This window comes from Orbilia oligospora (genome assembly GCF_000225545.1).
Source record: "Orbilia oligospora ATCC 24927 unplaced genomic scaffold scaffold00054, whole genome shotgun sequence".
Taxonomy (NCBI): domain Eukaryota; kingdom Fungi; phylum Ascomycota; class Orbiliomycetes; order Orbiliales; family Orbiliaceae; genus Orbilia; species Orbilia oligospora.
Window position 1 is genome coordinate 457,657 of NW_011645611.1, and position 27,703 is coordinate 485,359.

The 27,703-nt window shown below is 44.5% G+C and overlaps 11 protein-coding genes across 11 annotated transcripts; 5 read left to right on the forward strand and 6 right to left on the reverse strand.

The window, feature by feature from the left end:
- Positions 1 to 773: 773 nt before the first annotated feature.
- Positions 774 to 1,933, forward strand: AOL_s00054g165 (uncharacterized protein; the record flags this gene model as incomplete). Its single annotated transcript, XM_011121481.1, has 3 exons — positions 774 to 855; positions 944 to 1,013; positions 1,114 to 1,933. The coding sequence occupies 3 exons, from the start codon at positions 774 to 776 to the stop codon at positions 1,931 to 1,933; spliced, it is 972 nt and encodes a 323-aa protein (XP_011119783.1).
- A 2,600-nt stretch (positions 1,934 to 4,533) lies between these two features.
- On the forward strand, positions 4,534 to 6,166 carry AOL_s00054g166 (uncharacterized protein; the record flags this gene model as incomplete). The annotated part of the gene is made up of 3 exons (XM_011121482.1): positions 4,534 to 4,621; positions 4,704 to 4,782; positions 4,855 to 6,166. 3 exons carry the CDS (start codon positions 4,534 to 4,536, stop codon positions 6,164 to 6,166), a joined length of 1,479 nt encoding a protein of 492 aa, XP_011119784.1.
- A 435-nt stretch (positions 6,167 to 6,601) lies between these two features.
- On the reverse strand, positions 6,602 to 7,262 carry AOL_s00054g167 (uncharacterized protein; the record flags this gene model as incomplete). The annotated part of the gene is made up of 3 exons (XM_011121483.1): positions 6,602 to 6,727; positions 6,860 to 7,094; positions 7,219 to 7,262. The coding sequence occupies 3 exons, from the start codon at positions 7,260 to 7,262 to the stop codon at positions 6,602 to 6,604; spliced, it is 405 nt and encodes a 134-aa protein (XP_011119785.1).
- Positions 7,263 to 10,126: 2,864 nt separating this feature from the next.
- AOL_s00054g168 (uncharacterized protein) lies at positions 10,127 to 10,728 on the reverse strand (the record flags this gene model as incomplete). The annotated part of the gene is made up of 5 exons (XM_011121484.1): positions 10,127 to 10,332; positions 10,402 to 10,488; positions 10,549 to 10,574; positions 10,652 to 10,665; positions 10,720 to 10,728. 5 exons carry the CDS (start codon positions 10,726 to 10,728, stop codon positions 10,127 to 10,129), a joined length of 342 nt encoding a protein of 113 aa, XP_011119786.1.
- Positions 10,729 to 11,030: 302 nt separating this feature from the next.
- AOL_s00054g169 (uncharacterized protein) lies at positions 11,031 to 13,870 on the forward strand (the record flags this gene model as incomplete). Its single annotated transcript, XM_011121485.1, has 6 exons — positions 11,031 to 11,058; positions 11,144 to 11,263; positions 11,338 to 11,627; positions 11,684 to 12,444; positions 12,499 to 13,017; positions 13,072 to 13,870. The coding sequence occupies 6 exons, from the start codon at positions 11,031 to 11,033 to the stop codon at positions 13,868 to 13,870; spliced, it is 2,517 nt and encodes an 838-aa protein (XP_011119787.1).
- A 641-nt stretch (positions 13,871 to 14,511) lies between these two features.
- On the reverse strand, positions 14,512 to 15,963 carry AOL_s00054g170 (uncharacterized protein; the record flags this gene model as incomplete). The annotated part of the gene is made up of 1 exon (XM_011121486.1): positions 14,512 to 15,963. The coding sequence occupies one exon, from the start codon at positions 15,961 to 15,963 to the stop codon at positions 14,512 to 14,514; it is 1,452 nt and encodes a 483-aa protein (XP_011119788.1).
- A 1,847-nt stretch (positions 15,964 to 17,810) lies between these two features.
- On the forward strand, positions 17,811 to 18,813 carry AOL_s00054g171 (uncharacterized protein; the record flags this gene model as incomplete). Its single annotated transcript, XM_011121487.1, has 2 exons — positions 17,811 to 18,244; positions 18,318 to 18,813. 2 exons carry the CDS (start codon positions 17,811 to 17,813, stop codon positions 18,811 to 18,813), a joined length of 930 nt encoding a protein of 309 aa, XP_011119789.1.
- Positions 18,814 to 20,610: 1,797 nt separating this feature from the next.
- AOL_s00054g172 (uncharacterized protein) lies at positions 20,611 to 21,114 on the forward strand (the record flags this gene model as incomplete). Its single annotated transcript, XM_011121488.1, has 1 exon — positions 20,611 to 21,114. One exon carries the CDS (start codon positions 20,611 to 20,613, stop codon positions 21,112 to 21,114), a length of 504 nt encoding a protein of 167 aa, XP_011119790.1.
- A 272-nt stretch (positions 21,115 to 21,386) lies between these two features.
- Positions 21,387 to 22,064, reverse strand: AOL_s00054g173 (uncharacterized protein; the record flags this gene model as incomplete). The annotated part of the gene is made up of 1 exon (XM_011121489.1): positions 21,387 to 22,064. The coding sequence occupies one exon, from the start codon at positions 22,062 to 22,064 to the stop codon at positions 21,387 to 21,389; it is 678 nt and encodes a 225-aa protein (XP_011119791.1).
- A 608-nt stretch (positions 22,065 to 22,672) lies between these two features.
- Positions 22,673 to 23,599, reverse strand: AOL_s00054g174 (uncharacterized protein; the record flags this gene model as incomplete). Its single annotated transcript, XM_011121490.1, has 1 exon — positions 22,673 to 23,599. The coding sequence occupies one exon, from the start codon at positions 23,597 to 23,599 to the stop codon at positions 22,673 to 22,675; it is 927 nt and encodes a 308-aa protein (XP_011119792.1).
- Positions 23,600 to 23,975: 376 nt separating this feature from the next.
- AOL_s00054g175 (uncharacterized protein) lies at positions 23,976 to 27,290 on the reverse strand (the record flags this gene model as incomplete). The annotated part of the gene is made up of 2 exons (XM_011121491.1): positions 23,976 to 26,282; positions 26,370 to 27,290. The coding sequence occupies 2 exons, from the start codon at positions 27,288 to 27,290 to the stop codon at positions 23,976 to 23,978; spliced, it is 3,228 nt and encodes a 1,075-aa protein (XP_011119793.1).
- Positions 27,291 to 27,703: the final 413 nt, after the last annotated feature.

A 27,703-nucleotide genomic window follows, 5' to 3' on the forward strand; every position in this document is an offset into this window, starting at 1 on the left:
CGCGAACTGGTAATCACTACTATGTAAATCTGATGTATCGTGAGTTGGTGGCGCTTCAGCTTTGTTGGAACTTGCATTTTAGAGCCAGCGAACACCAATGAGGTACTTGAACAGCAGCCAAATTTTAACTTTCATGCAGGTATGAATACCTGTCAGCCGCACAACCCGTTAGCCAAGTGCCAGGTAACCTCAAATTGGACGCCAATCTAAACCGGGTACGGATCTGGCAACCAGAATCGAAATCAATATGCACAATTTCATCAACTAGAAAGCCACTCAGCTGCTTGGCTGTCAAACTCTGTTTTCGGGACTATGTATGTTCGAATATTCATGTATGGTACATGTTGTATGCACGAATGTTGGGTCACAGCTAGTGGCGGGCAAACCTTCATAAGCCCGGCAGGGCCTAGTTCACATGGCCAGCTAACAGCGCAATGATAGGTGTAATAAAGGTAGCCGCTGGTATTCAACCAAATTAATTCAAATGGGTGCTGGGAAGGAAGTTTGACTAGCTGGACTAGAAACCAGCGCGCAAACTCAGCCCTAGAATCTAGAGCATGCACAAGTATCCGAAGGCCTGGATAGGGGTAAAGCAAGTACAGGTACAGGTAGCCTGGATTCGGGGCTAAGGTACAGGTACTATATAGCTAGAAGAATGTGCACCAGTCCATTGGAACGTTCCTGCAAGGACCTAGATTTCCACGACGATCGACTGCCAAAGACGTACAGGAACGAAACGATCGAGTAGCAAAACTCCAAAAGATTTGACCGACATGCTTTTGAAGTCTTTTATTGTCGGATCGAGCTTCGTCGCTCTTGTATCCGCTGGATGCAATGCTGACAACTGCTTGCGAGGTATAAGCACTCCTATTGGGATTTCTCTATCACCCGGACTATCTCCAAAAATATCTGACTAACGTATTATGTTTGTGTCAATGATTAGCCATCCGTGCGACTTCGCGGCTTGCCTCTGCAAGTGTGGATTGTGCTTCTTTCTTTGCTATCCCTACTGTGTAAGTCTAGATTGCGACGCCAGCGCCGGTACTATGGTGGGCCGAGAATGAATGACGCAACGGATATCGACATACTAACATAATACTTACATGAGTGTAGAACCTACACGGATACACTGAGTTTCTCTGAAACTTCTTTCTCCACGACCTTCATCACCAAAACGACTACTATCGAGCTTACAGCCACAACATCAGTGGATACAGCCACTACAACTACTCTCAACATAGCCCCTACCACAACTCTTACAGTCCAAGCACCTCTGAGAAAGCGAGACGAAGTCCAAACTATACCCGCGTATGCTTCACCATGTTCTGGCGCTGTTAGGTTTTCTAGTGCTTGCCAATGCATTGGAATTGTATCACCCACAGTGACCCCATCAACGACAATCACAATCTCGACTACGTTATCGTTCTCCACTATTCAAACTAGCATCGAGACTTCGACCATCTACACTACAGTTTCTACCAAAACCCAAACAAATGTAAACGTTGTTACAAATACTGTTGGCGGTGTGGCAATACAGACTATTAAACCATTCCAGATTGAAGTCAAGTTTCCTGACAATTCAGTCAAGTACCTCAAGCCTTTCGTGCGATTTCCTTCTAGTAATCCCGTTATATATACTGGATTCGCAGATACTAAAGCTGAAACGCCGCTTTGGTACCTTGATGGCACTACAATCAGGAGCGTTGCTGGAGATGTCTTAGATTGTCAAGTTGGCATCACGTGGGGTTGGGTATATGCTCGTAATTATGACGGCGGCATATGTGTTTGTTCAATTGACGCCGCGCGCCAAATACAATGTACAGGGTCAGGAAACAGCCTTTTTGTGGCGTGGGACTTGCGATTGTCAATTGCTGCTAATGCAGGTTCAGTCTGGGGATCTTATCAGTTTGTCACTCTCAAAGCAGTTGTGTAAAGTTTTGAAAACCTGTAGTTTCTTGAGCCCAAACTAGTTCTCTTAGTTAATCTTTCGAATGCCGAAAGAAATAATTAGACTTGGGTTTCAGCCCTTTAAATATTCCTTGAATTCATGAAAGGTCCGCCCACCAATAGTTGTGCAAGTACTGGCCAGTAGTAGTATTTGATCTAGTACGTTTCTCCTAATTGGCCAACCAGATGTATTTTCTTTTATTACAAATTCGAAATCAACTTTACATCTGAGCAGTCAAACCTCGAGACTAGTAGCTACCAGCCTCCAGTTTTGACGCATGTTTCCAGTTGGAATATGCATATATGCATATGGCAAACTCGTTGCTTTCATAATCCATTGCTGTCCTTGATACAACGGAACCTTTTGAACCCGTATGCACCCCCACAGGCCAGCGGTCTATCCCTTCAAAGGTTTTCTGATTTCTCGTGCTGCCGTTTTACCCGGGAGGCTGCGTTACACGATGCTCGTTCGCCAAAATTTTGCCATGACTAGCGTATGTATAGATATGTATGCATACACGTTTCCCATCGTGTTATCCAAATAGCGTCCACGCAGCCTAGAGCTCAAATAAATTTAACTTGACGGTTAGCTTTCAGTCTCTAGATTTCCTACTCGCGTCTAATGTTAACCAGTTTCTTCGGTAGGCATAAGTATCCCTAAATGAAAAAATGAAAGTCCATCAAGCTTAGAATTTGGATTTCGGCGTATCGAAGTCTATCGCTTAATGACTACAAGTCAATTTGCTAGACTTCGATTCAGGCTGACATATCATTTCCTGTTTCGTTTGATGAAGTGAGACATTCAAGCCAGGTAGTAGCATAGATAATACTGAGCGTACCATGTGTTCAAAGTCGTTTTTGGTCCGCTGGGCCCATGGGGGCGCTCAGTTTGGTATTGATTGCACAGAGTAAGACACCTTAATCGCGGAGAGAGCTCGAGTAGGGTCGAGCCGGATGGTATCACAAACCGCAAGCCTTGAGTATCTAGGACGTTTCGGTAATTTAAGCTTATAACCTTCCGCCAAATCTTCCCGTTTCTGATATCCATAGCTCTGCAGCTTTGTGGGTCATCATATCGGTTCTTACGTATACCTTTTTCAAGGAAATAATATCATACCATAATACTAAGCCTTTTCTGACCCATTAACCTTAATGCAATGAGTTTGGCCCCGCGATATTTTGGGATCATTGAGCCCCATCTGTATATATATAGGATGGCGTTAATCCTTATAGTGGCTTGGGCTATACATTTACTTCAGTGCGTCTATATGCACTTTTTTTTTTCGAAGTCTGGTTTGAGACAAGCTTTTTCCATCAATACTTGACCGTAATCATAATAAATACTTCCTTTAGAAATATTCGAAATTCACTCAAACAATGACCGTCTGTATGGAATTGTCTTGCTGTATACATGTAGTGTCTGAGACGATTTTAAAATTCGATATCGTCACTAGCTTTTAATGTTTGTCTCGTACCTACGATAGTTCCGGGCCGTAGCTAGTTTCCAAAGCCACAAGAGAAAGGGAGAAAATGGGGGGGGAACGGTATCATCTGCATGTATGTCGGTAATCGATTCGAGGCGAAAAGGTCGGGGCTAGCGAAAAGGAATGGGCAAAGTATGCATTTAGTAGTTTGAGGGTGATTTTCATGGAGGAAACCGTATTGGGTATAGCTGCTTCCATATTCTAACGGTCAAACAACAAATTTTGTGTGAGGAACAAGTACTTGGCCTTGACCAAAGAGGAGTTCCCAAACATCACGTCCGAGTATTCTCATTCTAAGCCGCGGAAAGCTGGCGCTTTGGCTTGATGCATCAATTATGTCCCGCATCGATATGGCTGGGTGGCTTTTGCAAATTTTGCTTAGCGGCCTTTCGCAGGTTTCGTCATTTTGTTCTGTGAAACCACCCATGCGCATGCAGTATATTGGGATTAAGCTGAGGGGTTGTTGCTTTTAAAATACCACAATTGACATATTCTGTCTGTGAAAGTGGCCGGTATATCTCGAGGTTATTGTCCTTTAATTAACCAGTGGGAAACCGTTGAGAAGACCCGGGTATCTCTTATCCGTGAGCTAAGCCATAATATTATGGTGCGACCCGCATGCATGCACAACCTTCAGTCTCCACTTATAAAGTTAAAGCACTTAATTGATGATCAATCATACGATACAACATACGTACGCACCATACCTCTAATGTTGGAATCATCATGCACAAATAGTAATCCGTCGATACCTTCCCCAAATAAGGGTAGTCATGGAAATAGCGGCGACGATTGAGGCAATACTGGCAAACCATGGAGCAGATACAGAAATGCGATCGATAACGGACAGAAAGACTGAATTAATAGCTAGGCTTATATTAATATATATTGCTTCAGCGTGAGGCAGTAGAGGTGAAAAATATGTATAAATACATCGCCAGCTTCTCCAGTCAGTCAGATCAGATCAGATCGACTCACTATCTCATCAGGCAAATTTACTAATATCTACTCATCTGCAGTGGATTATAGTTTATATAACCTGCCCCATATCATAATATTAATACTAATATATCTTGGTATAATATCATCATAAGATTTCAAAATGAGGTACTCTTCGATTATCCTGGCTATGGGCCTAGGCCTCGTCACATCCGTAACGGCCCAAGTCGAAACAGCACGAATTATAGGCTGTAATGACGATAATTGTCTTTGAGGTAATGTTGAACTTCCTGGTCCAATACATTACAACCTGAATTCTAATTCAAAAAACAGCCCTCAAAAACGCCCAGCGTACTGGTGCCTTCCAAGAGTGTATTTCCTTCTCGTCGGCAATCCTAAACGAGAATCCTGTGTGAGTTCATGCATATGCTCAGCATTGGTATCTTGACAAAAGACTTGAAAGGAGTTCTAACGATGAGGCTAGTACTGAGACTGTAACCTCTACAACCACCGAAGTGGCCACAACCATTACTCCCGGGGCCGGAGGGACGGGGAATAATAACAAGCGGGATTTCGTCAATTTCAACCGTCGGAATGTACAGCTGCCGGGCTACGCACCAGATAAATGCGTGGGGAGCGTTACAGCTCGTTACTGGAGTGCCTGTTCTTGTCTTATACGGTCTTCATCTCGCATTGGAATCACAGTAACCATCCCGACAGTCACTGTAACAGCTACTAGTTGGTCGACTATCCCAGCTACTGCCACAGCCCTCGCCACCAATGCACCTCCATTTAAGATATCCTTTGTGGATGGAAATGGTATCAGCCAATACTTGTCCATGCAAGCAGAAGAATCAGGCGAATTTGGAGCCCAGGATGCCATCTTCACCTCAGATTCCGGGGAAGCGGTGCAATTCAAGGTGGTTGCTGACGGAAAACTTGCCGATGTTGCCACTGGAAAAATAATTCACTGTGATATGGCTGGTACTCCGGTGGCGTTTACTTGCGCCTTCTTCGATAGTCAACAAGAATCTATAGCGGGAAAGGCGCCAATGAAGTGTGCACGCACTGGAACCTCTGAACTTAAATGTAGCATTCCAACGGGAGATTACCCTGTATGGGCTATTCTTGGAGGTGGTACCCGTCGAATGAGACGTAAACTTCAAAGGCGAGCAGACGAGACACCTAAGTTTGGCATCCTCCCGAACGCAGAGGCATTGGCAGAATTCATTGAAGCTGGAATCAACATCGCCGGAGCACTGTTGAACAATATTGACGTTACCAACCTTCCGAGTAATACGACGACGACATCGAGTGGACCAACAGCTACAACTACATCTCTGTCAGAGACTACTACTGCTACCACAGAGTCTGAGTCTGATACTAGTACTACTACAGCGGCGCCCCCATCCTCTACAACAGAGCCCGAGGAGTCCGAGACCACCACAACGGCGCCATCATCTACCACAAGTGAAGAGCCTGAACCTACTTCAACGGTGTCACCATCTACCGCAAGTGAAGAGCCTGAACCTACTACAACGGTGCCATCATCTACCGCAAGTGAAGAGCCTGAACCTACTTCAACGGTGCCATCATCTACCGCAAGTGAAGAGCCTGAACCTACTTCAACGGTGCCATCATCTACCGCAAGTGAAGAGCCTGAATCTCCTACAACGGTGCCGCCATCTTCTACAATAGAATCCGAAGGGTCAACTACCACCACACCAGCGCCTCAATCAACTACGACGGAGCCTGATGAGGAGCCCGAGACCCCTCCTATAATTTCCCTTACCTAATTTCGTGATTGTCACTATCTTACCTATCTAGTTTAGTCTTTGTAGTGTAGGTACCACCTCCTCACTAGTGGAATCTAGAAAGGTATCAATATTCAGATATCTTGAATTCAATTAAACTTAATCGTCACAAATAATTAATCTCCGTAAAAGTTTTAGAAGAGGAGTTATTCGTCACGATAAATAGCATGGGGGTTGTTTAAGCTGATAAGCTGGTAAATAGTGCCGCTTTTTTGGATGATTGGGATCAAAAGTCTACAGTGGAAAAGGGGTGTAGGGTGTAGAGTTCTAGGAGGATCAATTTATTTAGTACTACGACTACAACGGAGAACAATGGTACTGGCCTATCCCTTAGACTTTCATTCTCGCATCAGAATTGACTTTAATGCGCCGTTCTATTTTACAGAATCTCTTGAAAATGATGATTAACAGGTGCTATCATTCATCCTCTTCCTCCTCCTCCTCCTCCTCCTCCTCCTCCTCTTCTTCCTCTGGCGCAGCCGGGGGTTGAGAGCAATATGGTAGGTCCACCGTTGTGGTCTTTCCATAAACCACTCTGACGGGCTGTTTAAGGTTGTAGAATCATTAGTAGTTAGCCAATTTCTGCGTATTCCAAGTTTACATTGATTGTAATATATATAGCCGTTCTGCGCCACGATGATAGAAGATTTTGAAAACAGAAATAACTTTACTTACAGTCCCTCGTGTTGACGTCTTGACTACAACACTGCAGGTAGACTGTGCACCGCAGTTCACCGCAGTTGGCTTAGATTCCACGTGCTTGAAAACTGTTTTAGTAGCTGCAGCGCCAGACTTAGCGTAGGTCTCTGTAACCGTGTATGTGAATTGGCAATTCGCAACAGCTCGTCTGGCGAGGGAACCAGGGACGTCCGGAATGTCGGCACCAGGGATAGATAAAGCTAATGCGGTACTTGAAGAGCATGGAGAGTCAGTAATATCCTGCGTTAAATGATCAATAGTGAACTAATGGTATATATATATGCATCTTCTCGGATTTCGGGTGATGATAGCTGAAGCTAGTGGGATTGGCTAACCTGGCCAAGCCGATGGCACTTGTTAATGTTACTAGTAATTGCATCTTGGTACGCGAAATGACGTCTGTAAGCTACTGAAAAGGATCGGCACTCAATCCCGTCCGGGTTTGACGTTGAAAATATTAATCAATATGATACAAAGGAGTGACGAAGGTTAGGAGCAACGCTGTAGGGCGAACGCGGACGGCCACGCAATCCAGGATCCAGAAAAGATACGCAACCAGGATAAAAGAGCTACCAGATTCAAAAAGAGACTCGGCAAAAGGTGGATTGTCTTATATATCAACGAGCTTTTTGGACAAAGCAAAACTATTTCTACAGAAGAGGAACCACGTTGACGGGGGGCTGTGCACGGGAGCCATAGCTAATTTAATCCAATTTAGTGCTTTTCATTACGATTGCATAGGACTTCTCCGACTGTTACCATGAATAAGAACCATAATGGACTGACTAGTCTTTTATGCGCGCATATGTGATAGAGCTGTCAGGTTAGTGTTGACATTGTTGCATCTTAAAAGAACAAATATTAAGACGCAATTGTGGCCATCCGATGCGATTGCAGCAAAAAAATCTTGCGAGGAGGAAAGAGTTATCTCGGGTTTTGTGCCGTCCTTAACTGGCGGCTCGGGCAGCTATAAAGAGAAGCCTTTCTCGGGTTTGGATTGATATTCGAGTAAATACTTGCGGTGGAAAACCTGGGCAAGACTGGGCAAAATGTGTACGTATAGCGGCAAGATACACGACGAATCCATCGAATCGACCTGACTAACATAGTGTGCTAGCAATCAATAGTGACGCTGTTGTGCATATCAAATTGCAATTGATTTTGAGGTTTTGACTAAAACGACCTATATACATTCCAACAACTATTGAGCTTTCGCACCGCCACTGCCTGTGGCAACGATAAGGTTTCTTTGGTAGCTGAAGTGGCTGCAGCTGCTTGAAGCGAAGTTCAGCCGGTGCCTAGATAAATAGATTTGCAGGAACGCATCGCATTCGGGTATGCATATCTGTGCCATATTGCATTTGACACGAGGGCCTTAGTCTCGAGCCTTTCCGAATCCGATCCGACGAATGGGATATCTCCAGCTATGATCAGTTGTCAATTGCTTCGAAGCTGAGAGCCATCTCGAACCAATCAGGAAGCAGCAGTTTGTCAGCTATTTGGTTATCGAAGCTACCCTAGCTCTGACTCAAGCCTAAGATTTGAGACCTTCGACTGATAATGCAATTTTAACATGTCAAGATCATGTTGGATTTGCATGTTTGAGCACAATCACAGGGCAGTGACTTGCTTTGGCAGGTGTTCCCACCATGCCATGGATCCTTTCCAACACGCAAAGTTATTCCTGATTGTGGCCTGATCCTTCTCTGTTGAACCACAGGCTATTATCCAGGCATGGCTTGGAAGGGAGAAAGAAAAAGCCACCGTTGACTACTAAATATCCGAACCCCAGGTTTTGACAGCTAAATCGCTGAGAAATCTATTTGAATGAAAGCTCGCCAAATGGGTCCAATATTATGTGATCGATTGGGTGGACTCGGGTGACAGGGGTATCCGAAGCTACGATGTACCGTACCGTGTCGTTTATAATTATTACAAATGGCAATGGATTGCAAAAGGTTACTTTCGAATTCGATAGAAAAACTTTGGTTATCAATTGGGGATGCGAGCTAAACCGAACCCCAGCTGGTCTTCTGTCTTACAGACCAACCGTCCGCCGAGAAGAGCGATATTTTCTCGAGAAGTGGTCACTCACAGTCATTCGTTAATGGCCTGAGTGGTCTAGCGTTAGATACAAGGGTCCCAATTTAAGCATGCATGGCGTGCATATGAGCTTGCGAAAGCGATAGCTGAATATATAAAACGTCGAGAACTGCCCTTTTTACGGAGCCATCAGCTCTCCTCAGTTTTATTTGTAGATTTTTGGAATCTCCACTTTCGCCGGTTGTAAATACCCAAAGGCTCTGACTAAACCCCGAGAATATCTCCACTCCGTCCTTCGAAATTTCAGAAACTATATATACCCTATCCTTCTCTCCCAAAATCGATACGTGCGCTTGCGCAGACTCCGGTATCAAGAATATCAGCTCTTAAAAACAATCGATATTGTCACCGTCTTCAAAAAAGTCCTAGATTTTCCTCTAGACGAAAACTTCTTCCTTACCGGCATAAATTCCATACTCTCCCCTTACAATCCTCTGTCTATATACTTCGAATTTCCGTCGAATTTTCAGTGCTAGTTCACTAGAAACCAACCCCTAACGAAATCCAAAATGGTTGCCGCACATTTTGTTCGCCAATTCTCACAATATGCCACACATGGCTATCGACCAGTTGCAAGACTATCTACTTCCACGATCATAATGTACGGTTACCTTCTGGGTGGGTTGACTGTACCATTTGTGGCTCCTGCTGTTGCAGGAAGGAGCGATGCACCAGAATCGGGAAGCACTTTGGGTGACTTTGCCGGGCACTGCTGTTCGAGGTAGATCTCGAGCGTCGGAAGCAAATTTGGAGAAGTTCATATGGCCGTGACCGACAGGCGTTTCAATTCTTCGCATCCTGTCTCGTTGGTTGGGGTGCTCGGGTTCACACGATTTTTTTGTTTTATTTTCGTCAGTCCCTGTGGTCTTCGGTCTGTCTATTGGCGTTCATGGCGTGAGGTTTTTTGTATAATAAGAACGGTCTAAGTTATATATATTTAATGTGTTCTTTGTCGAAGAACAAAGTTTGATGACTGTATAAGGTCGAGTAGCGTCAGTTCTCGTAAATGTACAATTTTGTGCTGCCACTAAGTCTATTGTAAAGCAAATAAAGTCCCTGAATCCAAACTACTCCCATTATCATATTTCATCTCAGTTCCTAAACAATTCCGAACCGCGATTCGGATTGTCGGAGGCCAACTCAGCTAAATCTGTCACCTCTTCTTGCTTTGTATGGCTGGGTGGCCTCGAATTTACTTTTCGATGTCACCCTTTCTTCTTCATTATCTGGCGTATGTCTTGTCGGTGCCGGTTCTTGTAATTCCGATAACTGGGCTGCGAGATGATCGCGAGGGCTTTCGCTTTGTGTGGGAATCGGATGCCCAGAATTTTCGAGTTCTTCGTTGCCTATAAGCATGATTCCTGATGGTCAGAGTATGGTAGGAGAAATATAAACTGCCTTTAGAAGGTACTGACGTTTCTTGAGCATGATACGTTGCATGTGCTTCTCTCGTCTGTCGGCGTCAATGGACTGTTTGGCAAAATAGTAGGCCGCTCCGCCACCTACATAGAAATATCAGTATGATCATTTTAAATTTAGGGAGTTATCAGGCACGTTCATACCAACTATTAATGAGCCCCAGCCAACCCTAGATATGGGTAAGGCTTGTTAGTATTCAATCGAAGCCGGTGATCCGGATTTGCATCTGAACCTGAACAGGCGTACCAGAAAGATTTTACCTAACCAAAAGTTAACATGATACTTATATTAGGAGCACGCTGGATGGAACTTACTGTATTCATTTTGAAGAGAGTGTCGATTGTATCACGAAATGTACATTTTTACAAGAGTGTGGAACACTATCGGAGTTGGCCCGTTGAACCGGGCTGGAATTTAATTCACGGAAAAGCAGCGCAGTGATGTCAGGCCACCACAGCTATCGCACAAGCCACACAACGCGCATTTGTGGCTGTGCGGATCCTGACTAATTACCGCCACGCTCTGTAGTTAAGCAACGGATCCTCCCAGCAACGGCTAAAGCTTCTACCCACTTTCACCATCGCCATCGGCCTGTCCTAAGAACCTCAAGAGTTTGTAAGCAACGATGGCGACTAAGCGTAAAGGCTCAATCAGTACGCGTCTACCATGACCCGAAGCTTCTTCCTCCTTTCCTCAGGACATCTTGGAGCTAACGAAGCGATGTGACTTGCTATCTAGCCGAACTCGCGAAACCCGCGCCGGGGCCAAAACGAGCGAAGCCTGATGTCTCGAGCGACGAGGATGACGATGACCTCGAAGAGGAAGTTCCAGATGAGGAAGAACAGGGAGCTATCTCTCGTATGCAGTCTTTTACGCGATACGCGATATTTTCAAGTTGAAAGGATAGGCCTGATGGTTTATGTCCTATATAGGTGTCCTGGACAAGTTCTCCTTCACTGGCGCTCGCGAACGGTCAGAGGTGCCGACGAGTGATACGGTATCACGCCTCTTTAAACGTGATGAATTGAGCTTCTTAAAGATGAAACCGGACCATGAGAGCCGACCGATGTGGATCAATCCACGAAACGGAAAGATTATCCTTGAGAGCTTCTCGCCGTTGGCTCCCGCTGCCCAGGATTTTCTGACCGCCATCGCTGAACCGCTTTCGCGCCCCACGTATCTTCACGAATATCGAATTACGCCACACTCGCTCTATGCTGCTGTAAGCTAGCCTATAGCTGGTTGTGACCTAAATTTGTTCTGATGTTTTGTCCCTAGGTCTCTGTTGGGCTTGACCCTAAGGATATAGTTGCCGTCCTTGATCGTTTCTCCAAAATCCCTATTCCCGATGAAATCGTCCAATTCATCAATGGCTGTACCGGGTCATATGGAAAGGTTAAGCTTGTCCTAAAGCATAATCGGTACTTTCTGGAATCATCAGACATGAAGATGCTTCAGATTCTATTAAGGGACCAAGTCATCAGTGAACAAAGAGTATTCACTGATGTTGGCGACGGCGATGGTATAACGAAAGAAAGTGCTCCGAAAATGGGGGCACTCGTAATTCCAGGTACCAAGATCGCAGCCGGAGTTGCACAAGGACAACAAGTTGTGCAGCCCAATGGAGGAGAGAACGAGGAACAAAAGCCCGAGACTGCTGAAGAACTTTTTGCTTCCGTCACTGCTCTTAAGGAGGGCGAGGAAGACGACGACGACGATGAGGAAGCCGAGGCGGTTCATTCGTTCGAAGTTTGTGCCGAAGGTGTTGAAAAGGTACAAAAGCAATGTCTGACACTCGGGTACCCTCTACTCGAAGAATATGATTTCAGAAATGACTCCCGAAATGCAAACCTTGATATGGATTTAAGGCCGCAAGCTCAAATTAGACACTATCAGGAGAAGAGTCTGAGTAAAATGTTTGGTAACGGAAGAGCGAAGAGCGGCATCATTGTTTTGCCTTGCGGCGCGGGTAAGACGTTGGTGGGGATTACGGCGGCATGTACGATTAAGAAGAGTGTGGTGGTTTTATGCACATCCTCGTAAGACCTCACTTATCCATACCGCCAGCATATCAAAGGCTAACAATCATCTAGTATGTCTGTCGTCCAGTGGAGAAATGAATTTTTGAAATGGAGCACAATCAACCCTGATCAGATCGCCATTTTCACGGCTGAAAACAAAGAACGGTTCCGAGGAGATGCTGGTATTATTGTCACCACATACTCCATGGTGACGAACTCTCGGACACGCTCTCATGACTCTCAGAAGATGATGGATTTCCTGATGGGCAGAGAATGGGGTCTCCTCCTTCTCGATGAGGTGCATGTCGTCCCCGCCAACATTTTCCGAAAAGTCATCCATTCTATCGCAACTCATGCAAAACTCGGACTTACAGCCACTTTACTCCGTGAAGACGACAAGATCCAGGATCTAAACTTTTTGATTGGGCCAAAACTCTACGAAGCCAATTGGATGGAACTCTCGGAACAGGGACATATTGCAAGGGTTCAGTGCGCCGAGGTTTGGTGCCCAATGACGACGGAGTTTTATCAAGAATACCTCAACGAAACCCCGAGAAAACGTGCCCTCTTCTACATCATGAACCCTAGGAAGTATGCTTCCCATTTATCCTATGCCCTTTGCATTCCGTACTAACGAAGGTTTAGATTTCAGGCTTGTCAATTCCTTATCGACTATCATGAAAAACGTGGAGATAAGGTCATCGTCTTTTCCGACAACGTTTTTGCTCTTGCGGCTTATGCCCGCAAACTCAATAAACCCTATATTTACGGCGGGACCCCACAGCAAGAACGTCTCAAGATTCTTCAAAACTTCCAGCGTAACGAACTCATCAACACAGTTTTCCTTTCGAAAATTGGAGACACCAGTCTCGATCTCCCCGAAGCGACGTGTTTGATTCAAGTTTCATCTCACTACGGTTCTCGAAGACAGGAAGCACAGCGCCTTGGTAGAATTTTGAGAGCTAAGAGAAGAAACGATGAAGGATTCAATGCATTCTTCTACTCTTTAGTGAGCAAGGATACCGCTGAAATGTACTATTCATCGAAACGACAGGCATTTTTGGTCGACCAAGGGTATGCATTCAAGGTTATTACGCACCTTCAGGGAATAGAAAATCTCCCAGGCCTGGCGTATGCCACACCGGCGGAAAGAAGGGAGTTGCTTCAATCCGTACTCTTGGAAAACAGCCAGAACGCGGATGTCAATTCTATAGAAAAAGAGACTGATGGCGGTTTCTTCGATCGTACGCGTGGAGACTATAAGCGGTCTGGCCCGTTGGTCAAGCGAAACAATGCTAAACTCTCTGGCCTTTCGGGTGGCGATACTATGGCGTATATGGAGCAAAACGCTAGTGCGAATAGGAGGATGAAGGTTCCACCCGGCCAACAGAATAAGTTTATGAGGAAATTGAAGAGCGACGCGGTTAAAAAAGCTCGAGGCTAGAAATCTCGTGATTTGGAGACTGACGCTTTCAAACAGGCAGTAGCGAAGGTAGATGAGCGGGAGAGTAATAGAGTGCGAGGTGATAATAGAAGGAAGAACCTAACCGAGAGAGGTTGGGGGGCCGGGATGTAAGAAATCATGTGCGAAGCATTTTTGGAGTTATGTTTTACTAGACTGGGGTGTATATTATTGTCGTTTTACATGGCATCCATCAAATTGACGAGAAGCCAGAGATATATCTGGGAAGTGACGAAATATGAATAAAAAGGTCAATAAAACCGTATTTATTTGATACATAAGCTTTTTTTGGTGTGTGGCTATAGACTAAAGCTCGCGTATGATTTGGGTTACGAGCTTTCGGGATTTAGATCGGTGATGAACGAATGGTGCATGCTTTTATATACGTATAGTCTACAGTTTTTCCTAAAAGGATGATGCCGTGCATTGTATCATGATAGCCTCGGATCTAACAGGGCGTCCAGAAACCACTACTCTAGAAAACTGAATTCGAAGTCAGGCGAATTTAAACAACCGAAACAAGACAACTCGAATGCCTATTCCACAACTTTAATCCTGTATGCTTTAATTGGCACCAGATAGTAATAGTTCGACTCACTCAATAGCCTCGTTCGTATTGACTATTACGAAGCCATCTGTAATGTCTTCTCCCACGCTCTCCCCGCTATGGTCTGTGCCTCTCTAATATAACCCTCATCAACAAGAAAGTTCTCCGCTGCACCCCAGCACGCATCCGTGAATGGGCATCTTGCAAAGTGAGCCCCTCCCTTAAACCTATAGTTATCCAAACACCCAGCACAAAAGGCGTGTTTCACAGGTGGGAATGCTGGGGTAGAACCATGCGTCAGAATCCAGTACATCGGCGGCACGTCTTTGCAGGTGACTACTGGATTAACCATGGGATTTTTACAGAAGTGACAGATCTGATGGGGTGCTTCAGTTGTCATCATGGCGTAGTAGTGTCTCTCGAATAATGAACGCAGCACGTTGATTTTGGTCGCAGGGTATAGAGTTGAGCTCCCAGATGCAGTTTGACGCGGCCTTGGGAAACGTCGGGGGAATAAACTTGCTCGCCATTGTGGCGGAGCAACAGAACCGGGATAAGCTGGTGGGGTATAGGATGGTACACACCCGCGACAGCATATGCATAGTTGATTTGTTTCTAAATGCCAAAAGTAGACGGGGTCGTTGTAAAGTTGCAGACATACGCTGCATTTCAAGAAGAAAGGTTTATTATCGACATCGATTTCGCGAATGTAAATTTCTGCTGCTTGCCGACTAGTGAGCCCGGGTCCGTCTGGCCCTGCTCCAATTATTGGATCGTGTGGTAAGAGCGACGAATTGTTGAAAGTTGAAGGTCTTCCATTTAGGCTTTCCCAAGAATTCTGTATTTGGCGGATATTTCGGAGATCCTCAACAGCAGCACGGTAGGCGGAGGAGCGTAGCTCGCGATCTGTTGCCCATAGTAAAAAGTCAGGCGAAGGAGTATAGTTTCGAGTATTTAGCCTTGGATTGAATCGAGTTCGGGGTCGAGGAGGCGGAGTAGCGCTAAAAATTCCATCCCCGGATACTGTGAAGTAGTGGAAGTCGCAGTATGGAGAGAACTCATTACGAACATTATCAAAACAGCGACTATTCCCAGCATTGAACTGACAACGTCCGGTGTATCTCCGAGGAGGCTGAGGGAGATCCCAACCTGGTACATCCCAAGGCCCATCGCTAGTGCCAATATTTCCTGAAGCTGACTCCCAAGAATCAAAGAGTCCCTGACGAGAGGCAGCGTAGCGTGCTTTGAGGTTGTCCAGAAACTCGGAACGGAAAACATCTTCGTCTTCCCATGGGGGTTCGATATCACCGACACCCGGCACATCTATCGTGCCATCTAGATCTCCGTTTATGGGGCCCAAAATCGAAGAATCTTCTCCGATACCATCAACTCCAAAGTTATTTCGAAATCCTTGGCGGTACCTATTCCAGTGGTTGGCTCGACGGAGAGTCAACGCTAAGTCATTAGGGTTACGTCCGTTGGAGTTGAGCCCACCGCCCCAATGATGCGATGTATGGGGCGCAAACATCTGAAGTGCTGAATTAAAGACTGATTTGATAACGTGCTACGTTTTTTTAAGGGTAGAGATATTGTGGTTGTTCGAATTCATCGAATCTGAGTGATGTCGAGTCTTGATTAAGGAACTTCTTTGCAAGATTTGTATTTGAGGAGGATACATGTATATTGGGATCGTTAACCTAAGTGATGCGCCCTTTAAAGATTGGTCGGCCGGCTGAAGAGAAAGTAATTAAATTAGGCTTGTAACGTTTCAGCCTATATTCGGGAATGATAGTGGCGATGATTGCGATTTTAACTTACAGATAGAGTCACAATAGTGGAAGATTTCTATGTATAGGAGATCCCGACGAATCGCTCCCACGTGCTAAAGCCGCGTTGCGCGGGCTAAAATGCAACATTCCAAGCTATTTTAGCTCGAATAGTTTACAAAAACCTGACAGTTAAATTAAAGCTTATAAAGTCCATCTTGATATTTCTATAACTGCCTCCCGTATACCGCACACACCCATGGCTTATGGATTTTCTTAAGAATTCGAAAGTGGAGGAGCTAATGGCTTATGATTGTGGGCAATGCAAAGAGGCCTAGAAGGTATGCTGATATCAATAAGCCCTACCGTGAGTCCGTGAATTTTAAAAATCTATCCTTGAGCTCTTTAATTTTTTGGGATCGCGATTAGTCTGGTCAGCTAGTCTCGTTTATCGGCCATAGACCTATTGAATAGCTGGTTGAATGCTATAGAATCATAATCTGTTCCTTAGCTACAGAAATCAAGCTTTCGCTAGCCAAAGCTTAAAGAGGCTATGACTTTCCTAGCGCTAGCTGCCACAACGATCCTAACTAAATCCCAAATGAAGATTTCTTGAAGATACATAGGAGCATGGCTCGGAGCTGGGGTGCCGATATAAACACCAAATAGTCGTGTTTCGCTTCGGCCTGAAATTTGAAGAAGTCGTAAAGAGGTCTACGTAACATCGACGACTGGAAAATCGGTAAGAATGATCCTCGCTCGGGAACACTCCCGACTTGTCGGTGAACCTTGCCAAGATGGCCAAGACATGTGGACTAGCGGATAGGTGAATATCTTGACTTGGATAATATAGAAAAATACTAAAACCGTTGGTTTCCCAATATGAGAGGAATCATATCACTGTAATGCCGAAACTAGTACTGCAAAGTTCCATCTGTGGTCATAACGATCCATGCATTTCGCTTAATGCAAGCCTAAATTTACTCAAGGATCTTAGCATCCAGCTGGTACTTAAATCAAGCTTTCGAATAGAGTCTACAGGCCGCAAACTTGCGGGAATATGCGACCGCTAGTTTAAAAAACCATTGTCACCTTACGGTCTTTCTCGTTAAACGAAGTGTTCCCGCGCTTAAGTCTAAATGCCATGTGCAACCGCTCAAGACACTTCGGAGCGAAGTCTTGTTATCTGAATACGACATAATACCCACTTTTGCAGTCAGCTATCCAAGAACATCAACGGCTCTGGTAGCTTCAACGTCTCCAGGTGCCAAATGTGGGGTGTTCCTCCCGTTACAACCAACTTGGTTAGGTTCAGACGAAACTGTGGAGGTGTCAAACATTTCAAAGCAAAAATGTATATAACAGCCACCGCTATCCCTCTTGAGATCATGGAGAAGAAAAGAAAAACTAAAGGGTTTATATCGTAAGATTTTTCCCCATTGGCAATTTCTCTCTGTTTTTATTTTTTCGACTTTCATTCATTCGTTCCTTCAATCACTTCTCTACGCTTGGTCTTGCAATTTGCCAGTTGGTTGAGGCTTTGAAAGCTTCCCAAATCCACTCTCTGCATCACACTCATTTTACAACAAAACCAACACGTTCATTCACAATGGTCGCTATTAAGGCTTCTGCTCTTTTGGCGCTTCTGCCGTTACTTGCTATTGCCGACGAGGCTCCTGGCTTTACTATGGACCTGAATCCTGGAAAGTTGGTCCCTAAGATGCCAAGCGGCTCCAAAGAGGAAGCCTGTATCAAGGCCTACAAGGAGCGCCACGTCGAATGTGTCCCAGAAATTATGCACTTGATCACACTAGGTGACCCGAACGAAGTACCTACTGAAGATCAACTCAAAGAAGTCTGCACAAGCACTTGCCTTGACAGCTTGAGAAAATGGATTCGTGGTACCAGCGACTGTGGACCGGAGAAGTTCTTGAAATTCCTCAAGCTGTCGAATAGCACAACGACAGATGCTGGATACAAGACCGCTGATTTACAGCAATTCTTCATCAATGAGGTTTATTGGGACAAGTGTCTTACGGATCTGTAAGATTATCTGTGACGGCTATTTCTTTTAGCATTTCTGGAAGAGTCACTAACAAAAAGTTTGTACTATCAGTGGCAAGCCACAAAACGGCGGTAGCAAGTGGTGTGTCCTTCAATGGGAAGCAATCATCGCTGCAGAGAATAACCATCTTCCGGATCTATTCGCTACTTCAGATCCAGATGATTTCTGCAAGGACCAAACCTGCGGTGCACAATTCGCTTACCTTTCCGCACCTAAAAAGTATATCAGAAAGCTCGATGATAAGAAGGGACTCAAGGCTGGTGAAGATCCAAAGATTGAGATGATCACTCTCAAAGACGCCTGCCCAAAGATTGATACTAGCAAATTCCCCAAGAGAGAAGAAAAGGTCACAGTTGCCGAATCAACCGCGGGAGCCGAGAAGGCTGAGACTGATAACAAGGCAACAAGCGAAAAGTCTACGTCGGAGAGTAGTAAAGGTACCGAAGCTAAGCCAGAGGGTGCCACGAATTCCGCCGCAGTGAAAAGTTTCCAGGCTGGCTTTGCCGTCTCTGCCCTTCTCATAGCCGTTGGGGCCCTTATCTTGTAAACACTGCATTTCTTTCGAGGAAACTTGAAAAATAGCAATTGTGATTGGGAAAGGGATTATAGAGGGTTAGAACGGTTTGCTGACGAATATTGAATTTACGTGTCCACGATTGAAACAAGTTTTTAGATTTGTGATAACCTTATCCGAATCTATTTTCTCAGTATTGCGCTCTTATTTTGAATTGTACGTTTCTTTATGGGCTAGGCATCCTTTGGAGTTTTTCTGTTGTAACGTTACTTAACTTTTTCTTGGATTTCAGAAATCAGGTTGAACAAAATTAAAATGTAGCTTTGGAATATTTGCCTTCTACGCGATTAAAATCACTTCTTTGGGTAAATTCGCTCGTTGGATAAGTATATACCGCCAAAATAGTGATATTAGCGGAATATAAGCCTCCATATACCATGGTAGCTAACCAGGATTAAGTAATTGAGTAATTTTTTGCAGTCCTGGATTTCGATATGTTTTTTCTCCATTCTATATGAAACTGAATATAGCACTTTTTAAGGAATCAAAAGTCCGGTGCAGCTGCTTTGGGGCCAAATCTTCTAGCTGGTCGGAACAACGGGTAAATTTATAAATCTGGGAGCGATACCAAGGTACATGGCGTTTTGATAGCCTCCAAAGCACCATGGATACAACCTCGTACAATTTTACGACGATTATCGAATGATATCATAAAACTTTGTATCTGTGCAACCCGAAATACAGAATATAACTCAAAGCGTGTGAATATTTGGCCACCGATATATTATAAGCTGATTGCAGGGTAGTTACATAGTATCTCAGAACTTTAAAGGGCAACGACCCTTCATGCATGGAGTACCTTTGCCATTAAAGGTATCTATGAAACTATAATATAGGCATAGAGTCTCTATTTGTACTGAATATCTTCGTGTACCTTGAATTCAAGCTGCAGTTGTGGGTGGGGCTACTAGTAAACTCCCATGAATGGTCACACATAGTTTGTACTGTATTAATAACTGGGCCATGGAAAGGACAGCATTCCATAAATAATGAGAACCTAGTCTAGTTTTAGACGGGCGGCCGTGAGAACCATATGATTTGCATTGCATTGCAGGAAGTAGAAACAAGCTTCACATGCTTTGTTAGGATGGCACGTACTATAATCGCTGTACGGTATTGCACTATGAAGGTTTCGTCGTATGCGTACTACGAGCTTTGGAACTGTGGAGAAGGGTTCGAGACCTTCGCGAATTCGGGGGAGCTCCTTGGAAAAATATATCATAACTAGTAGCGCTATAGCTCTTATATACTATTTATACACTTATCGTTACAGTTAAACCGATTTCACCCCTTCCTATCGTACATTTGGAGTACACTTTGAACGTGCTCGCGCGTCGCAGCCTCGTGGGATATATGGCGGGAGCTGATCCCTTTCGATAAGAGTAATTCTGAATATACCTCCCAACCGCCTTTAGCCTTTCAAGTTATAAGATAATCACGTCTCTGGCACTACCTTTTATTATGAATGGCACCAAATTCCTCCTGGGTCTTATATCCCTTAAGACTACCTTCCTAATAAGCCTTCTAATAAGTTCATGTATGCCGACGCCGCAATCAGGAAGTCTAGCCACTTGTGCCTTAAGATGCTTGTCTTCCTCCGACGTACGAATTTTAACAGGTTGCGAGGCAGAAACCTGCTATTGCAACAACTCTACTAACTTGAAAATACTCAATGATTGTGTCGATAAAAGCTGTCCTAAGGGGTTTCAGGGGACAGATAGGGATAATCCATTCTTCGGGGACTCCTATTGCTCGAAGTCCAATTCCGGAATGACTATAAATCAAGTGGACACCCCAACGTCACTAGTACAACTAGTAAACACGGTATCATCATCAAGGCTACTAAGTAGCACCGTTTCAGTTGCAAGTTCGATGGCTACAACCACAGCCACTGCAAATCATGGCGCCGCTGCTACCGCTGTGAGCACAACACTCCCTGCAACAAATACAGGAACCGTGCCACCCTTCCCGAGCGAACGAAAACCGGCGGCGGCAATTATTGGGGGTACTATTGGTGGAATTTCAGCAGTTATATGTATTACGACTATAACAATACACAAAGTTCGGAATAGAAGGAGAAGGAAAAGAGCTTTGGCAAGACTTGCGGAACTACAAGGGAGAAACTTTGATAATGGATACGAAGTTAATGGAATTTCTAGGGCAGGTGGAGACGAGGGAAGTCAAAGCACCTGGAGTGGGGGTCCTATAGTGAGTTTTGTATTGGATGGTAGGAACAGGAGGGACACAGTTATGACTACTGGGTCAAGATTATAGGAGTTATTAGTCGAAGAAAAAAGAGGATACTGCTTCAAGACAAATATCGTATTAGATTCTGCATTAAAAATATGAAAACTCAACGGGGATTTACCTATCGGAAAGGGTTTGTAGTTTCCATAAAGTTTGGTCGGAATTTTTGGTGCATAACAAGTTTCTATATATCCGTCAATATATATCCCCAAGGGTATTAAATAACGAGAAAGGAACTCACCATTCGATTATTTTCGTATAAGTAGCAATGAAGCTCTAGGCTGATATCGACAGACGGTTCAATTTTTGTGACTCTTTAGGAGCTTTACATCACCTTTGTCACTTTCAGCCTTGGTGTCCTTTGGGATGTATTTTGTTGTCAGTTTTGGAGCCACAGAATGTGTCCTAGTTTTATCCGTGGAAGGAATATCGACCGAGACATTCTTCATTTCTACTGTATTTTCGTACTGGCCGTTGCTAGTTTCGTCATTGCCAATAATGGGATGAACAATTCCATTTGCATCGTCCTCCTTTTGAATCATCATCTCCAAGCGTCGGCTATGATATAAAGCCCGGAAAAGTATGAAGCAAACGAAAGCTGACGAAAGGAAGATCAAGATGATTTCCCATGGAGGCAGGATATGAGAAGGTTGTGGAACACCACGTGGAGGACTGACGACAGTTCCGACAGCCGTGAAAGTAGCAACAACGAAACCTCTGGTGACAATGCTAAATGTGTGCGTCGAGGTTGTCGAGGTTGGAGTCTCACTGTTATTCTCGATCGCCTCGTTCGGGAACTTAATTTCAGCTCCTTGGCCTTGTTGTCTTCCGACTAACGTACCCACGACATTCTTAGCGGTGTTTTCTGGTTTAGCCTCTTGTTTGAATTGAGGGTAGGCGTAATTCGGGATCAGAGGCGTTGGAGTCTCGAGGTTCGTGTATACGACACCCTCGAGGTTGACGTTGACTGTTGCCATCGTGAAATCTCGAGATCTTAAGCTATGTTCTAGAAGTTTTCGAGACTTTTTCCGGTGTTTGAAAATATGGAGCAAGAAGTAGGAATCAAATAATGTATACTTAGATGAGCAAGGATTTGTAGGAAGGAAGGAAAGGAGAAGAACCTCAAGACCTTTATAGAAAGGAGTGAAGGGTGCGGAATCAATAGATACTTAATATATTAGGATTATTTTAATTTGGTTAGAGTTATGATAATGCATATGAAGATTAGGTTTAGTAGAACTCTGGGTTGAATAGAATTCGAAGAAGATGAGTTGATGAATAGAAGGGCTTGAGTTGGATGGAAGAGTATACGTATGAGTTGATGAATAGAAGGGCCTGAGTTGTATAGAAGGGTATGAGTTGACGAGATGAAGAGTAGGAGGTGATGAATAGAAGAACAGGGGTTGATGAATAGAAGAGTCTGAGTTGCAACCTTGGTGAAATTAATTAATAGTGATGTTCATTCAAGCTTCAATACGGTCTCGACACTAAACTGGTTAAGCTTCAGCTTCAATGAGCTTTTCCTTCGAAGCTTCTCAAGGCGTTTATGCCCACCAAGGTCTGAGTATGAGGCATATTTAGATCTCTAGACGATATCATAGGGATCACGGTCAACTCCACTTATGTGAACTTCCCACCCTTCGACATCCAGCATTTCGTCACTACCTTCCTCCTCCACTGTTTCTTCCCAAGCTCTAGGCAATGTTTCTAGAAGCTTCTGTCTCATAAATGGAAGATAGCCCCTCTCGGTATTCGAATGGAAACAAGCAACGATACTAGTTCCACTTTCCTTAGCAGCAAGTGCTTCATGGTGGCTCATCTCACCGGTGAAAAGCAAGTCGGCTTTAACATCTCGGAAAACGCTTCCCCCAGATCCAGCACATATCCCAATTGTTCTTATATCCCGTTCCGTCGGTGTAGCCGTATGACGCTTAGCCAGAGCAACCTGTAGATAACTCATCCCCAGGAAACTCTTGACCCGTTCAACGATGCTTCTGATATCCGTAGGCTCCTTTAGTGTCACTAATCGACCGTACCCAGCACCTTCGTGTTCTGTTCCTTGAGCAGAGGCACAAGGTTGTATTGCCGTTCTCGAAGCTTCGTACTCTTCACCCCCCGAGATCCCACTGGCCAGCCAATCATTTACCCCTCCTCTAACCGCATCAACAGCAGTATGCGGACTGTACACACTAATCCCGGCTTGTACTAATCGTAGTAGAGTTGTTTGTTGAGTGTTATCGGTAGTCAAAGACTTTAAAGGGCGAAAGATTATGGGATGGTATGTGACCACCATCGCCGCATTAAGACTGATGGCTTCGGTAGCTACCGCTGTGGTCAGATCGACAGTAAGCAAAATTCTCGGGGCCCTGAGAGTTGAAGAGGATAGCGTGAGTGGTGGCGGAGAGAGCAGTAGTCCGGTATTGTCCCAGGCTTTGTCCGCAAGATGCTCAGGATATAGGCGCCTTAGCGCGGTAAGAATTGTTCGGAGGATTGGAGATGGTTGAGTAGACATGTTGAAGCTTTTAAGTACTGTCGAGGAGCAATTGTTTCTTCATATATCAAGCATCAGGTATACATACGGTGGAATCGAGTACAGTCCTGCTACCAGAATACTTATATACATAAATATATGTTTATGTTCGTGGAGGCTGGATATCGATGCGCATCGATGCTTTCTAGATCTATGCATGCAAGCGATTTTGATAGCGCGACCAGACTTGGAACACAAAAATAGAGCAAATCAGCCATGCAAATTTACCACAAATTGAATTATATTTTTGTGTTGGCCTGCAGAACAGATATCATACGTATCGATACTACTATGGGTAGACTCGACTCGATGTATCTAGACCTATACTTCCAGGTCTGGGTACGAGACAAACCTATAGCTATAGTAACCAAAGCTTGCATAGTTTGGCTACAAGACTACGTACTGTGGTCTTTATATATAAATTGAAAATGTCGAAAAATTCTGAATATAAAGTAAACCAGCCACCAGTCTCCTTGAAGACACCTCTTTTCTTGATGTTTCCTACCTCACCTATTGTGTTAACATTTCCTATCGATGTCGCCCGCCGTGGGATAGCCTCTCGGCCACCGCTGTCGGATCTTTTATCCCGGCCCTTAGTTGGTCCACTAACAGTCCGGGGCGCCTCCACCTTGAATAAGACGTAAAATGGTGGCATACCGACGGGATAAAACTCTTCGCTGTCTCCCATTATTTCGTCCCAATCCTCCGGACTTCCCTTAACCTGAGCAACAAGGACTTGAGTAATTCTTTTCCCCCCTAGCGCGTTTGAATGATCGTATAACATTCGGGAAATTGCTCGTCCGAAAACAGTTGCTCGTAAAGCATCAAAGGATGCCTGCATCTGAGCATCATCTGATGACTCTTCGAGAATTATATATTCATAACCGTATGACCCGTGAATAAATTTAGTCTGTATAGAGCCTTCATGGAGTTTGAAGATATACCTAGCAACTGCTAGGAACTCCAAGTTTATAATAGTATCCGCTCCGATATATTTGAGGCTGGTTACTGTGACTTTCGGATCCCTGGGTTGCCGGTGGGCTTCATTGAACCATACACGATATAGTATCTCTGAAAATCTCTGTTCTTTAGGGTAGGCTCGATCAAACGATTTAAAAGCCATTTTGATGACTAGGAGCCCATCTAAACGAGAATATGTCAGAGTATACGCACATAGTGGACGAGTACCTTCATCCAAAGACTTAACACACGTTTTTCGCTCCACCGTAGGAGACTTATCTGTTAAGAGATAATAAGGGATGAAACTCGTTTCCTGCGGGTTCAACGACCATCTTTCAAATTCATATTCCAGCTCATACCCGTTTTTTTTGCTCATGATTAAATCCGAACCGGCACTAGAAAGGTCCTCCTGGCGGCTTGGCTTCGTGTCAGTCCGCATCTTTCTTCCGGCCTCCACACGTTCTCCGTACGTATCGTGGTCTCTTTGGGGGCCCTGTATATAATCTTCCCGTTGTACAGGTTCAAGAGTTCCAAGTTTGTACAGAAGGTGATGGGCTAGAGTTCCATCAGGACCCATACTGGAAAGCAATACGACTTCTTCAATTCGTATTGTGCCGAAGGCTTCGGAATGATCCTGAAGCATTTGGGCAACTATCTTGCCGCTTTCACATCCGACAAGGGCATTAAATGCTTTAGTAACTCTCCTATCTTCAGGCTCAGAATCGGACCACGGCTTTAATTGCATGCCACGGCCAGTAAAATCAATCATCGGCGCCCACTCTTGGCTCGCCGCAGAGAAATCCTCGATCCAAAGCATAGTCGACTCTGTGCCACTCTCAACTTGTGCGAAAGTAGAGATAACTGAGTTGATAACTGATAAAGTACTCGCGTCTTGTGGGTTTTCGATGATGACAACAGACAGAAGTCTCAAATCCTCTGCTTGTTCAAACGAAATCGGTACCGAGGGGTCTTCGATATCCGCCAGACGCAAATCCCATTCGAATATCTCGTGAGCTCCAACCCATATTCGATAACATATTTCACTCATAGAGCTCTCAATTGGTGAACCCATATCGCCCTGGCGATTTATAGCTTTTATGATTAGTATATGAGATTCAATTGAAACTTCAAAGTTATATAAATGCTCGCCCGGCCTCCGTTGTGTCGCTGTCGGCCTTATGTTGTCTACCGATATTATATCAAAAATTCTAGGCAGCATCGGGTCTCTGTCTTGACTTTCTGTCACATAAAATTCCAGCATAAAACTAATAGGCCCCCTCCGATCAAGTGTAGTGGGCTCTGTGTCCTTATAATTAATTTCGTAGTTATTGTTCGCTTTTGTGATGATTGTTGAACCTCTTTCCGATATATCCGGTCGACTAACGATTCGGAGAAGGTCCTCCCCTAAGTTAGCGGCGAGATTGTAGGCAGCTAAGTCACCAGATCTTATGTCCTTGGGAGGATTGGGTCTTATATCATCGCCTGCGGGCCCTCTTTTATGAAGCCGTTGAAATGGGGCGCTACGTTGTGTATTCTGCCCCGTCAAAAGGTCACTACGTGTACGTTTAGGTCCGTTTGAGTGAGCTAAAACTTTGCTACTGTTCCAGTTCGAATGTATATTTTCAGGTGTCCAGTTGTTCTCTACAGTTCCGAATCCACCATCTCCGCCCCTTTCATTCTTCCTAGAGTCCCAAGCTGAATCCAGCTAGAGAAAACATGAAGATAATAATTAGCAAAGAGCTACTAGATAACAATACTTTCCAAATAAATCAATTCGAATTTAATCTCTTACAACATGTGGACGTAGGCTGGGCCAAGTCGGGTCATATGGAAGCTGAGGAGGTTTCCAATCATCCTGTGGTAGCCTCAGGCGTGCAACTCTGAAAAGTATACATGGGTTATCTCCACCAGTCCCATAGAAGAATATCCTTATCTGAACTACCGTTTTACGACCAAAAGCATGTGAATGTTGGTTCAAAAGATATGCTACACCCCGTCCATTTTCACTACCCAAAATAGCATTGAAAGCTTCTTGCTCTATAATATTGTCCGAAACGGCATCCAGCACTATTAAAAATCCGGATTGGGTCCCAACCTCTTCATCACCTTGCACTTGTCGTATCTTTTCCGGTAGAAACTCTGCAACTGTATTTATAACTTTTTGTGTGCGTGTATTCTCGACATCTTCATGGATAATATACTTGAGGCGCCCAAGCTTTTTTAACCCATCTGCACGTAAGGTACTGGGATTTCCAACTGATCCTCTGACCTCTTCATACCACACGCGAAACATTATCTCTGAAAATAGTTCTTCCCTCGGGTTTCCCATATCCCTTTCTTTGTACGCAGAATGAACCACTAACAAGCCAAGATCGGATGAAAGGGAGAACCCATAAGGGAGGGTTTCTTGCCCAGGCCTTTTGCCTACGGGATTTTTAACAAATATGGAGAGTAGGGACCTCGGTGGCTTTCGACCAAGCGCCAGTAACACGTCAAGAAACGGCGCCCCGCCAATTATGTCTTTTGCATTCTTGACCGGGTCGCTTCTAACTGATTGTATTTCGAGTTTGTAATTAGCAGCCGCATCGCTAATGAGCAAAGAACCGGTTCGAGAAGTGTCAAATTTCGGTATTGACATCAATCGAAGTCGATACCCTCTCAGAGCTAGCTCTCGATATTCCTGATAGATTTCTGGGTCCGAAGAGTCTCCCATTTCTATGTATTGTGACGAATCTAGGCTTTTAAGCGTATCCCGCTTCCGCAGATCGCTTCCATGTTCCGGTTGACATTTTATATCTTGCTGGGATGGAGATGGCCATCCTGTTGAATGATTGAAGATAGCGTGCTCGATGTAATCAACGTCGCAAGCTTGCGGGATTGTTCGAGCAAGAGTCTGGATAGGAACCCATGGATGCAGAAAGAAAATGAATAAGAGGAACCACAAGAACGGAAACATTTTTAAGATACTAAATTTATAGAGGTAACAGTATACGAGTAAATGAAATTTGGAAAATCTTGGGCGTGGAGATAGAATATGATAGATCTTGAACCTAGTTATTGAAAGACGATGTGCTCTTCTTATAAATATATAGTACAGAGGAAGGGGAGGGAAGGGATTTTTGAATA